The following is a 13,450-nucleotide window of genomic DNA, read 5'->3' on the forward strand; positions in this document are numbered from 1 at the left end:
CCTTCGTTTTGCCTCCATCGAAACGCAGCCGCCGAGGTCGGATTCGTACCCGGGTACTCCGGCACAGTAGTCGGGCGTCTTACTACTGCACCACCCCGGGGGGTACCTTCATCTGGACCCCAGCACACGCAGACCTCCCGGGTAACGAGGAGGTCCACTCTCTCGCCCGAGTCTCACTTTCCGGACAGAAGTCGAATCCCCTACGCCAGCCGGGGAGTGTCTGCTTGCCTTACCAACTACCGAGATAGTCGGCGTGGTTACGCACCGGCAGCTACCTTCCTAACCCTAACCGAGGCCTCCCACTGGCGCCGACTACAAGCACGTACTGCTCCCTACGCTATTCTCCTTCATGCCCGCTACCCCGATCACTTCCTGTCCTCCTGTAAGCTCTGCGGGAAACCGGGAGACTTTCTTCACGTCCTCGTCACATGCACTACCTTCTCGCATCCTCCATCCTCAACCATAGCGGAGTCATACTGGGAGACTCTCATGGCCAGCTCCACTGTTACAGATCATCGCTGGGTCATCAACGCCCTGAATCGAACAGCCCTCCAAGGGCTGTCCCTTGCTCTCTAAGGGCTGCATCGCGCCATGTAAAGGAGGGGCCGGGTCTACATTTTTTGGCAGTAAAAGTTTTCACCGCCACCAGCAGTCGGACATCTCAACCTCTATATCACCGTGGCGGGGCTTTCGCATTTCTCCTCTGAAGATTCTGCAGTGCTTTCGGAACCTCTAGTGCTGAAGCACACATGCAATGTGTGGTCTGGAAGCATGGCCGTCTGATTAACGCAGCGAAATAACCTTTAATAATTGAGACACAGCAAACGCAGTTCTGTCAAAACGCCCTGCTGCTGCACGATATTCCGTGATTGAGTTAAACCGTCCGTATTTTGTATATCCCCGTTTTGGCCTCACCAACATAGCCTATTAAGGTTTCCGCCTTAATAATGCAGATTCATTGCAGTGCGTGTGCATATCAGTGACGGCAAGGCCCACGCAGAGAAACGGGTGTGGTATATATATATATATATATATATATATATATGCATACATTTCAGAGATTAGACGGCAGCACTGGAATTGTGCTGCTCTGTAGAAGCAATAGCTATTGCAAATGACATCGATCGACGTAAGCTGACGGGAGTGTGCTCACTTGAACATGTCCTTGATAGCTGGCCAGTTTTCAGGAGTGCCAGCCAGGTAGGTGAGGTGGTCCACAGCCCGCTCGATCTGCCTGTCGCATTCAGGTCCCGTCGTCGCCAGCGAGTCGCGCACCACTCGGAGGTACTCTGCAGGTTATGGCCCAACAACGACATAGACAAAGGAAAAATGATCTAGAGGGATAGCCGACGTGGCTATTTGCGAGGGATATGGACGGCATTTAAAAAAAAAAAAAAAGCTTTTTTTGGGATGATATCTCTCACGCTGCTTATCCTCAATAGACGTTGCGATCAGTTCCTCATTAATCACATGGTTAAGTCCACTGCTAGGCAAAAGCCACTAACACCTTGTTGTGCAACAGCGAGTTTCCAAACATTTCCCACTCCATCGAACTCTCAGCTGCCTTTGATTTTTTACCTTCGGTTGACAGTAATGCGTTTCCTATATATCCAGAATTCATTTGACTACAGCGTTCATGTCTGGCAGGATGTATTTTCTCGTTGGCCATGTATAAGCGCGTTTTGAACTCGGGTCTAATCAATATTAGCTCCTTCAGCCACATTTGACACTTAGGCACGAGAAGGTGAGGCCCGCTGTCCTCACCTCGCGTGAGTCAAAACGACTCTGTATGACGAAACTGATTCATTGAAATAACGAATAAATAGAGTCCAAATGATAATAATATCGGGCTACTTACAGTGAGGACAAGCTATTGCCATGGCTTTTCTAACAACCGCCTTCTCAACGTGGTGAAGCGGCAGCAAAACAATAAGATATGATTCAGTAGTTCCTGTTTACGCAAAATGTGCAGGCAGGAGAAAGTGCTGAACCAGACCTGTGAAGATAGGAATTTAGGAATGGGATACGGCAGCGCCACCGTGTTAGAGAGACCGCAAGTTGCCGCGAATGGCATTTTCTACTCCAGTAATATTTGAGGTGCAGGTAATTAAGAGATTGTAAGGTCGTCAACAGTGCATGTTTTCTCGTGTTTTCTTTTTGTGTGTGTTTGTGTTTCCTGCCGTTTCGGGCAGCCGGCCCGCGAGGCGCGCGGGCGGAGCGGCGCCCGTACCCGGGGAGGGGGGCCTTTTTCTTGTTTTTGGATTACAGTGTGAAGTGTCCCTGCTTGCGCGCGTGATCTGTTTTGTGTCTTTCTTGAGGGGCGAGGGGTCTCGCGCATTGGGGGGCACTCTGCCGTTCGGTGTTTGGCCTGGTGGTTAGCGCGCCAGGCTCCGAACGCCGTCGGCGGACCCCGTCGAGCGTCCGTTTGGTGTTGTTTTTTTATTTTGTATGTGTAAAGCGCGGTCGTAAATCTCGTGCGCGTCCTTGAGAGTGGAATGCCAGTGGTGGAAAGGCCGGGGTTGGGACGCTTCGGCGAACTGGACCTCGGCTAAGATTTTCCACGAATCTGTGAACGGGGGGGGAGGGGGCACCAAGGACGTTTCGCGGAAATGGAAAGCGCGCGAAAACCAGGAGGTGCGATGGGTGGCCCGAGGAGTTGCGGCCCGAGCGAGGAAGAAGACGGACGTTCTCCCGTACGCTCGCTTGGGACGACGGACTGTCCTAAGCCGGAGGGCGACCCAACTCTGTGTTTTATTTGTTCTTTCTCTCAACTATGCTGTGTTTGTTCATCCATCCGACCTATTAGTTTAATTAAATAAGTTTGTTAATTTAATTCGGCCCATTGAAATTCTTTCGGCGATGCAAGGAGACGGGACCATAACCAACGAGAAGAAAAAAAAAAGAAGAAAAACTTCAAGAAACATCTTTAGAAGTTTACTGAGATCTTAAAAGATGTCCAGTTTTGCATGTTTAATAAGATGCTTCTCCGAAACCTTGCTGCTATGATGTACGCTGAAGCCAGGAGGATAGGTAACACAGGGCCATTGAGGGACTCTTTTGCAAAGCTGTTGCCTGGTACCCATAGCATGCGTACAAGCCTCAAATGTCGAGGGGGCAGTAAGCGGAAGTTTTTTACGATTGGAGAATCCACTGACGAAGAGAGGAACGAGCACAAGGATAGAGAGTCGGTACCCCACAGGTAAAACAGCAATACTCTCGCGCTATGGAGTGAACAATGTCCTATTCGTGAAGTTTGTGCGGCGTCGGGTCTTTTGTCAGCTGCAAGCATTCGTATTTTCAGCTAAGCCCACTGTTGTTTCCTCAGTTAAAAAGGCCAGTCTCGTACTGAACAAATTCGGACTCCTAATTTCTTTTTATGTTTCCTGACCATGCCATGCTCCATTTACGATTTGGCAAGGTAGCCAGGGCTTGCATGAAAGCCAAACTTGCGCCAGACTGGCAGAAAGGAAAAGCAAAAAAGCTAACTTTTCTGATGGCTCGGCGTGGTCGGCTAAAGCCATGATGGATACGAGGTATCGAACATGTCGCAGCTGTCACCGTGAACCAGCCAGCGAAGACAGCGCCCTATAGGCACCGTGCAGGAGTAATACTTCTGTCACACGGGCAAGTCCCAACTCCCTCGAACTTCTTTTCCATAAAGGACCACGCAGGGAGTTCAGCCCCAAAGGAGTTGTCGCCGTGTCACACGGCTAAGAACGAGCTACTCAAAGACGCCGTCAGGGTCTCATTAGGCGCTGTTCGTTTTGTGCATGCATATAAAATAATCAAGTTAGAAACACGTAAATTAATTTTTATCTGCTTTCTTTTCAACAGTTTGAATTGAATTTAAAATATAAATGTACCTTCATTCATATGAAAGGAATGCGCTGGTACGTTTACTAGCATAGTGGGTTTGTCCTTTCTGCTGGCCACAATGTGCTTGCAAAATTCTTGCGTGTATGCTTAGATATTAGCGCATTTCCTTTTTTCCATGCTCTACGTTGTGCTACAGTATCAAAATTAGTTAAAAACGCAAAATTAATGCTTAAGTGCTTCTTTTAAAACCTGCACTAAAGCTCACGGGGAACCAGAGTACTCCCTTTACCTGCTCGAGGGAGATGATTGGAACTCCTTACGCTAGGAACTTCCTTAAACTTCCTTTCCTAAAGGACTGCCGTGTGACACGGTGCGTATCTCCATTGAGATCAAGACTACCTTGGTTGAAGGGAGTTAAAAGGAGTTCAGCCGTGCCCGTGTGACAGCAGTACTCGCGGTGCGACGCGCGCGCCCCTCGCGGCGGGAAGAACAGTTTGGTAGGGAGACGAGCGCCCGGCCGCGCAGCGGAGACGCGGCGGATCTGCTGTGCGTGGGGCGCATTCGCCGTACGTTCTTTCGATTCGCGGCATTCTATGGTCACAAATGAATTGCTAGGTTGCAGACCTTGGATTGCTGCTGTTGCACACATTTTCACTGGCCTGATAAAATATTTTTCGCGTCACCGAATATGATTTACGAAGCGAAGTGACGCTAAGGCGAATCGCTGCCTTCCAACGAGCAGTGAGCTGGCAATCATGCCCGGATATTGCCGCGTCCAGATTTACCGCGAAGCATTTTTGCCGAAATAGGACAGACTATACCTTCACCTGCATTAGCATCCTTTCTCAACCCGCAAAAAAAAAATAATACTTAAAGAAATTGGGCAGCTCATAGGCATCAGCGCTACTGGGACCGCCGTGCGCGCCTGTGGGCGGCGCTCGTGGATGCAGTTGTTCATTGCATAATTTTTATTTATGCTGTCTTGTGGTCTGTATTTCCCTGTCTACGACAGCTTGCATAAGCACCAGTACAATGCAGAGAGTAATCAACAGGAATGGAGTGTTTAAATGGCGCATTTACTATGTCTTGCGCATTAGTTTCGCGAATTTGCCTTGGCAACTTTTTTTTTGCTTGCTTGCTTGCTTTCATTATTTTTTTCTCTCAGCTCGTTCCTTTTCTTCTTTCCACACTCTTTCCTTCCACGCTTATGCCGCTACTTTCCTTCTCCTCTTGGGCGGCTTCCTTTGTCCGTCCCCCAGCCTGATATTTTTTTTTCCTCGCCATCCTTCGCTGTCCACTTCGCCCTCCTCTGTAGATGTGATTCAGGAGGTGCCATTCCATACGCTTTATTCATTTAGTTGTGTTAATGACATTTCGATGTCTGCTGAGTTGTTGAACCTCGAATGATAAGCTGTTTCTCATGCGATACTGCTCAATCGAGACTATAATAAAAAATAAGTAAAAAATGTTTTTTTTTTTACTTATTCGTGGACACTCTGAACAGATCTTGCATTAATTACATGCCATCCTGCTCCAAACAAGTTGTCGAGCGGCTGGCTGCCACCTGTTACCTTCCCCTGTCAAAACTTAATTTTGTGGCAGAGGACTTGAAAGTACCTTTAAAGAGGCATTAATGATCGTTAAAAAAAAACGAAAACTAGCATTCAAGTCGGAATGAGGCAGGACGTTCTTCCAACGAAAAAGAAAATTAAGCATGGCACAATTCTGACATGTGACAGAGAGGAAGACATGAATGTGTATTAGAAACTGTAGATCGTTTGTGCGGTGCTGTAAGGCAGTTTCCATTCTCATAGCTGTGTCGCTGTATCAGCGACTCCGTGCCATCTGTCTTCCTTTCCTTTATCGTCGAGAAAAGTGGCAACCGACTCACCAGAAAACTGCTTAAGCTCTTCAAAATCCGTCTGCGTAATATCAGTGCCTGCGGCATCTTCAGGCCCCGGTAATCGCGTTCTCGAGTTTTCAGGCTTGTCCCTTTTATTTTAGGTTTTTTTCTCTTCTTCGACTACAGCTTCATTCATTCCTATTCTTCTCCCATACTCGTTCCACCCTTCTCGGCCGCTCGATTCCCCGCAGCTTTCTTTTTTTTTTTTTTCTTCTCTCATCCACCCCAGCTTGAGGCGTTCGAGCTGGCCTTTGTGAAGCTGTACCACACCTGGGAGCAGGGGCGTTCGCCACAAATGTTTTTTGTATTTTTCAACATTTTTACCGTGTTTTTTACGCCCCCACCCTCCCACCCACATCGTTTTTTGCTCGGCCTTTTCCAACTGCGCGCGCTTCTCCTGTCGTCTTCCGTTTCGCGTGTTTCCAGCCTAGAAATAAACGCCCAGCGGGCGGCCAGGGCTCGTCTCTGTCTCTCCGTCTTGTGTCGCGTGGCTCTCGCATCGTTTGTGCTTCGCTACGTCGCTCGAGCTGGCTGAAACTGCTACCATTTCGTTGCGCAGGCCGCCTTTTCAAGCGCGCGCCCTGCCTAGGCGGCCGCGCGTCTCCCTATCCACGGTCGGTCTCGAGGGAGAGAGCGCGCACTCTTTCTTACGGCCTTCTCAATCGCCGCGGGAACAATGGGAGCTTTTCTCCTTGAGTTACGCTCTCCGCCACCGCAAGGGGCGCGACCTGCTCACTGTTCGCTCCGCGTCTGCTTCAGCGGCGGCGGGTGGCTTTTGCCTGGTTTCGCGCTGTCGCTCGCTAGTTTCGTGGTGAGTGCAGCACCGAAATTAAAGAGCACAGAAGGTAGATGCTGCAGCGGCATGTCGTCAACGTACCACACGTGAACGGATATAAAAAACACTGTCGTTCAGCAAACGTTCGACAAGCATGGCATACATTGTGGCATATGATAGCTACTTTTGTCCATTTTAATCCGAATTTTCCCCAAGCCTGTACAAGAATAGGAACAAAAAGAAAACTGAATGAGCAGTGATCACATCGAAGTTTCTTCAAGGCTAACATGACAGCAACTCGTCTGTAACAGCAAAACCGTCTTTCAGCGCTAATGCGAAACCATTCATGTAGCACCGAAGATGAAAATAATTTCATAAAAATGTAATGTATATTGCAAAATGCTTGCATGATATAAAGTATTAGTATAACAGTCAAAGTAAACGTTTTAGGGTTGAATTTTAAATGTTATTACAATTCATATATTAGGCAATGTGTGGTATTATAAACATTCTTTTAATTTTGCAAATAAACATTGTTTTAATGAAATTTTTACATGATATTATGCTTATTATGAAAACAAAAAATGGTTTGGTATTCATGACACCACTTGTGCTCGAAATGGTAAAAAAAGGCCAATAAATGATGAAGGTGATACTCGATGCAGTGACTTACAAATGAGTTCACCTGCTATATCGAAAGTATGCAAGAAACTTCTAAAGCGTTAAAGAAGGACACTCTCACTGAAGACTCATTTCAAGCCTTGTATAGCGACCCATTGAGACTCTCTTCGGGAAAGTAAGGTTAATGTGCGGAAGGGAATGACATATGCTAGATGCAAGGGCCGTAACAGCTAGCGGCACATGACTACATTGTCAAGACGGACGTTTCACCTGAGAGCAAAATCAAGGCACTGAAGGAAGTGATGGCATCTCCTACCATTCCATTTCCCACTGTTACATATTCCGGTTCGCCTTACGTCGCTGGATATATCGTTTAGTTAATCAACTTCGGGTGTGACGCTTAAGCTATTCTTGAAACTAGCGAAAGAAGCAGCCCCATGTAGTGCGCTCTTGTACGAAGACAATGTTCTAGTGGACTGCATTATCCGAAACCAGAGCTTGTTGCCCTATTGGACAAGCTTTTTTTTTTTTCGAAAAAGCTGCCGTGCACCTACTACACACAAATGTTCTCGAAGTACTTAAGATCCTGATTCAGTCAGCATTTCAGAACTCAACACTGAGTTGCCCGAAAGGAATTGACAACAGCTATGTTATTAGGTCCGCTTCTTTGATATTTGAAAAATTTCTCAGAATTCTTCTTCTCAATTAGTTATTCCAGGAAAGTGACAGAGAAGACCGAGATGCCAACTTCTTATATGCACAAGCCGTGCAGGAAGATTTTGAGCCTAAATTTTCTAGACGCAGGTCGCATTTTGATAAATTGATGAATATATAGTGCAATGTGTAACTTTGAAGGACAATTTTTTTATTGTTTGCCGCTCTTTTCGATTCTGCTTAACTGTTTATGCCCATTTCCTTGATTAAAAGTAGTCGCGAGACTACATTATATACATCTTCGGTATTTCAACCGACTGATATGTTTTGAACGAAGCTAGAACAGCCCACTCCACTAGACAAGTGAAATTTTTGCTATATGAGTAAATTTTTGTTCTTTACTCTGAATCTGAGACGCGCCATGAATTTTTGCCGGTGCCTCTTCTGATCTAAACGAAGACGGTAGCGACTGACAGAATCTCCACCCAACAGTTCACCATGCACTCACGTCAGGTCGCACTACACCTGCTTAAAACATTCAAAGACAGATTGCATAGCCTGGTAAATTTATTTTTGTACAAAACTTAGGGGTAAAAAATGTTGAAGTGTACCCGAAGCTTCATTCGACCGTGCACGGCCGCACTGACGAAGGAGCGCGCGCGTGAGCGGATTGTTGACTGTATTTTATTCCTCGTACACGATAAATCTTCGATGTTGATGACGGACTTTGTATAAACCATAAGGGGCGAAATGTCAGGACCTGCCGGTTGCAACTGACGCGGGTAAAGCTGAAAGCGAGCGCGCGTTTCCCTTGCGCGTGAACGGCTGTAGCGGAGGAGCAGCAGTGGGGCGGTGGCGACACCACCGAGGCGCGGCGGGCGGTGGAAACAGACCGCATTGGAGAGGCCGTAAGAGAAGAGAAGCGCTCTCTCCCTCGAGACCGGCCGTGCCGTGCCCTATCAAACTGTTCCGGCGCTCACTCGTGGCGCTGCCTGTTCGCCGCGAGTGCTGCCCTCTGGGTTTCTGCACGGTGCCTATAGTAGCTTGCTTACCTTTGAAATCAATGATGGCGTAGAGGGGTGCGCTTGAAGCCACGGCTCCGACGGCCAGGTGGGGGTACTTGAGCTTGAACCAGGCGGCCAGTGAGCCCGAGTAGGAGCCGCCGAACACCACCCACTTGCTGTCCGGGCCGAGCGAGTACTTCTCCACCATGGCGTCGCGGAAGACGGCCCCATCGGCTAGCGCCTGCTCGCTAGTCAGGAACTCCAGGTTGTCCGCCGACATGTCCCTGCATGGAGACACGAGATCCGCCCGTGGTGATGTGATCCATAATATATCAGTAGAGGAATCAGATTAAGATCATGCCAGGATCGCACTGACCCCATCTCTCTCCCTCTCTCTCTCTCTCTCTCTCTCTCTATATATATATATATATATATATATACTTACCCATGGGGGCTGAAACGTGGAGGCTAACGAAGAGGGTTCTACTTAAGTCGAGGACAACGCAGAGGCCTATGGAACGAAACATGGCAAGGGTAACTTTAAGAGATAGGAAGTGTGCAGAGTGTGTCAGAGAAATAACTCAAGTTACTGATATTCTAGCCGAAATTAAGAACAAGAAATGGGCATGGGCAGGACATGTAGTCCGAAGAGAGGATAACCAATGGTCTCTAAGAGTAACCAATTGGATTCCAAGGGAAGGTAAGCGTAGCAGGGGGCGGCAGGAAGTTATGTGGGCGGATGAGGCTAAGAACTTAGCAGGGGTCAAGTGGATGCAGCTAGCACAGGACCGGGTTAATTGGAGATATATGGGAGAGGCCTTCTCCCTGCGGTGGGTATAGTCAGGCTGATGATATATATATATATATATATATATATATATATATATATATATATATATATATATATATATATATATATATATATACATATGCACACGGCACGCACTGTCCACATAGGCCTGCCATTGAGTCGCCGCTGTATCCGCCCCTTGTGAAGGGCGTGCATTTGGGTCATACACGATGCATGATCATATATGTGTTCCTCGTTGAAAGCTTTTGCTGAAACCATAATGAGAGTGAATGATATTCACAACACCACCGTGAAACTTTCTCATTTAACTGAGAGAGTTATGAAACCATGATCGATAACGGGCGAGTCAATGGCCAATCTCGGTCAAAGGGTGAACACTTGTAGCTTATTTACATCTCAGAGCGCACTTACGTACAGCCTTCCAGATATTTAATAATATCGCGCGAGTGTCAATTTCCAGAGGCAGCGGCACCGAGGCGAAGCAAAGTGAAAATCAGGCGAGTGAACGAGCATGCGCTTCAGTCATAGTCATGAGCATGAGAGTGAGTTGTGTGTGAAGCCCCACGAAACGGGTTTTATGGCCTAGTTTTCACATAGATGTTTTATGTTTTATCTGCCTCATATACGTGAAAAAATGAACGGGAGTCCTTCAAAACGGGTTTTCCAATTTGCCACCGACGTGCTCTATGTCGATACGGCGGAGTATTCATCCTACCTTTCTTATATGCTCTTTCAATCGTTGACCCCAGCGGCCGCTTCCTCTTCAGAGAAGGCGGAAAAAGGCGGCCCCTCGCTCTTGCGCTAACATCTCCCGATATTAACATTGCCAGCGATTCTAAATGAGCCATGCTCAATTTCGGCGTGGGTCGGACATCTCGCCGAGCCCTGTCTCTCCCCGTAAAACACTTATTCAAACCACTATATCACCCTTGGTTCCGGCCCGCACTAGCTGGTAACGATGTGGCCTGTGCCTGAAGTTGCACGCTCCGTCCGGGCACAAGGAAATGGAGTCCGCCTTCGGGCGCGTGTCCTCGCCTGCTGCGCGCGGGTCCCCCTCACCTCTTTCCATGACATGTTTCACCATTACTGTCTTGGTTGCCAAGCATACCCTCCTGCACACTGCAAAACATCTAGTTACCGCGAGGCTCTATGGCGTCAGCTTCGGACTCGCTTATTTCCCACCCCTGCTTCCACCACCTCATACACCCAGTTAGCTATCCTTCCTCGGGTGGCTATTCCCGGCGGTGATGGTGGCAAACAATTATTAGTTGTTTTCTACAAAGAGGTGATTGGCCCCAGGCCCAGACAAATCAATGTGTAGCTCCCATTCCGGAGTCCCAATGGCGTCTAACGGCGCTCGCGCCCTGGCGACCAAGGTCCGACGCTCAGTGCGCAGAGAGAGAGAGAACAACTTTTATTTAAAATGCCTGCAGAATCGGTTAGGCTCCCTCCACGCAGGGAGGACAAGCTTTTACCGCGACGCGGCCACTACGTCAGTCTCGTGCGTTGTGCTCCTTGAGGTCTTGTTACGTCCCTCGCTACTTCCGCGGGTTCGAGAGGGCCGCCGCCCCCTTCTTGGGGGTGCTGCCCCCCCTCTCCTCGGTTTCGCTCGGTCGCTGCCTCTCTAGAGCTGCCGAGACCTGCTGGACGGCCTTGAGTTGTGTCTCTTGATCACAGCTCCTCGTTGCAGCCTCTAGCTGCGGCGGGATCGTCGTCTTCTCGCTGGCTTCGCGCGGATTTACTCTACAGTCCCAAAGGATGTGAGCCGCGGTGGCTCTCTCCTTCGCGCATAGTCTACACATGTCGCTCGCGTGCACACTCGGACACATGTGCTTAGCTAGCACCGGGGTAAGCAGGGACCCTGTCTGTAACTGTCTGTATAACACTGCCTCCTTCCGGGTAAGCCCCGGGTGAGGTGGCGGCATAGTCTGTCTGTTCAGTCTGTACCATTTCACTATTTCGTTGAAGGTGGTCATCTTGTCCTTGGCACTGCGCCGCGACCAAGACTCCGAGTCGGCCGTGCTTGCAGCCGCGCGGTTGGTTAGTCCTCGCGCGGCCGAGTTGGCCGTCTCGTTGTGGTTCACGTTTCCGCGTTCCGACACGTCACTGCCCATGTGGGCCGGAAACCACTTGATCACCACAGGACTTTTGCGTTCGATGTCTTCGGCCTTGCCCAGTATGCGCGCGGCCTCACTACATACCCTACCCTTGGCGTAGTTCTTCACTGCCGTTCTAGAGTCACACAACACTGTAGTGCATCCGGGGTCGGAAACGGCCAAGGCGATGGCCACCTCCTCCGCCCGGTGCGCTTCTCGAGTCCGGACGCTCACCGCGGTCTTCGTTGCACCCGTCGATGCCCCGACAACCACCGCCGCGTATGCGTCGGTGTTCCCTCGATACTCCGCCGCGTCCACGTAGGCGGCGCCTTCTTCTCTGGCGTGGAGGTCTACGAGAGCCCTAATTATTTAAAATTCGATGGGATGTACACTGAAGCATATATGCTGCGCGCAGGACACGCCGCGAAACTTTCCAATTTTAACAGCAAATGAGACTTTTGAACTGATGCATGCTCATCAGTGAGACGATTTGTAAACCATTTGACGTGGAAGGTGTAAAGGTATCCTGAATATTACTGCTCCCTAGTCTAATCGATGAACCATTTCCACGTAGGTGCATACAAAAACCTAGTCACTTTAATAATGTTTTAACTACATAATTTCAAGAAAGAGCTATGCAATTTACTTCCAAGTTGGCATAATGAAAGACGATGTAGAAAGGCGTAAAGCTCAAAGAAAATTCGTCACTATATTCCTTTCAATCTTATGTATTACGGATTACCCGTAACTATTTTTCTCCCCTTGTAGGATACAGGATGTGCATGTGCATTTGCGTATAGATTTTTCATATTCTGCTAGTACGTGACATGCGTGTGTTAGGGCGACTAGCGGAAAATTAATTCCAATCTAAGTTTTCTCTACTGTGACATATAAGCTTTGGTAAAGTGATTTGAATTCCAACTTAGACCTTCAAATTTTCAGAGCAGACACATCTTGATTTTCAAGACATATAACAGGACAAAGTTTTCAAATTATAACGATTTAGCATAATTTTTAAACTGAACAATTGCGTTCTTCAGAAGCTGCCACAGGTGTGCATAGTGAAAGCGTACGTCTCAAAATTAGAAACCGTAACAGATATTAAGCTGTTAAGAACAGATACTACACTTTGGACAAATGATATTTGTCAAGTATATGGCTCCCTTAGTGGCCTGGTCAGAGCAATATGATTTGAGTGACGACCTGTGCAAACAACTAAGATTCTGCCTGCTCCCCTTTACCCCCATCCATGACCATGAGCCTTCCTATTCAATAAACGATGTTCAATCAATCAATCTCAAAATTTACGTCAGAAAAGAAACAAATGTTTAAGTGAGGCGGTCATGAAGTGTACCAATGTTTGTTTTCACTGCACTGATTGGTTGCCTTGACTGTCGGTCCTTGTGTTGTTGCTTGGCGGGGTATTTGCTATCCCTGCCTGTATGTGTTTTTAAAAATTAGTCACCCACATGGGAGCAACACCTACTGTTCCTTGCTGGCATACGCACGTGTAGATAAGCTGGTGAGAACAGCGGCAACCTAAGTGTCTCCAAAAAAAGTAGCAACCGTGTCTGGACCAACTGCCTTGTGAAAGTGATACGCGCCCAGGTCTCATACACAGCTTGTAGATATCGGCGCAAGGCATTGTTCCAAGTCAGGTGCGTCATGTGACTAGAGTGCGATCGCACTTAACGGCAGCGTTCCGGCGACCACACTGATCGCTTGCGCAGGCAATTCAAGTGTCCATTGTCTTCTTTCTTGGGGGAGTTG

At 48.2% G+C, this 13,450-nt stretch overlaps 1 protein-coding gene and 1 pseudogene across 1 annotated transcript in view; both read right to left on the reverse strand.

The window, feature by feature from the left end:
• Positions 1–13,450, reverse strand: part of LOC146199524 (putative serine protease K12H4.7) — a 56,711-nt gene that overhangs the window by 31,529 nt on the left and 11,732 nt on the right. The window contains exons 3-4 of the mRNA XM_084595031.1: positions 8,822–9,057; positions 1,154–1,289 (exon numbers count right to left, since the gene is read on the reverse strand). Of these exons, the coding sequence (XP_084451157.1) occupies positions 1,154–1,289; positions 8,822–9,057 (372 nt within the window). The remainder of the gene's footprint in view (positions 1–1,153; positions 1,290–8,821; positions 9,058–13,450) is intronic.
• Positions 12,754–12,810, reverse strand: LOC146199525 (U2 spliceosomal RNA; annotated as a pseudogene).

This window comes from Amblyomma maculatum, chromosome 2 (genome assembly GCF_055883805.1).
Source record: "Amblyomma maculatum isolate TAMU_Amacu chromosome 2, ASM5588380v1, whole genome shotgun sequence".
Classification (NCBI taxonomy): Eukaryota; Metazoa; Arthropoda; class Arachnida; order Ixodida; family Ixodidae; genus Amblyomma; species Amblyomma maculatum.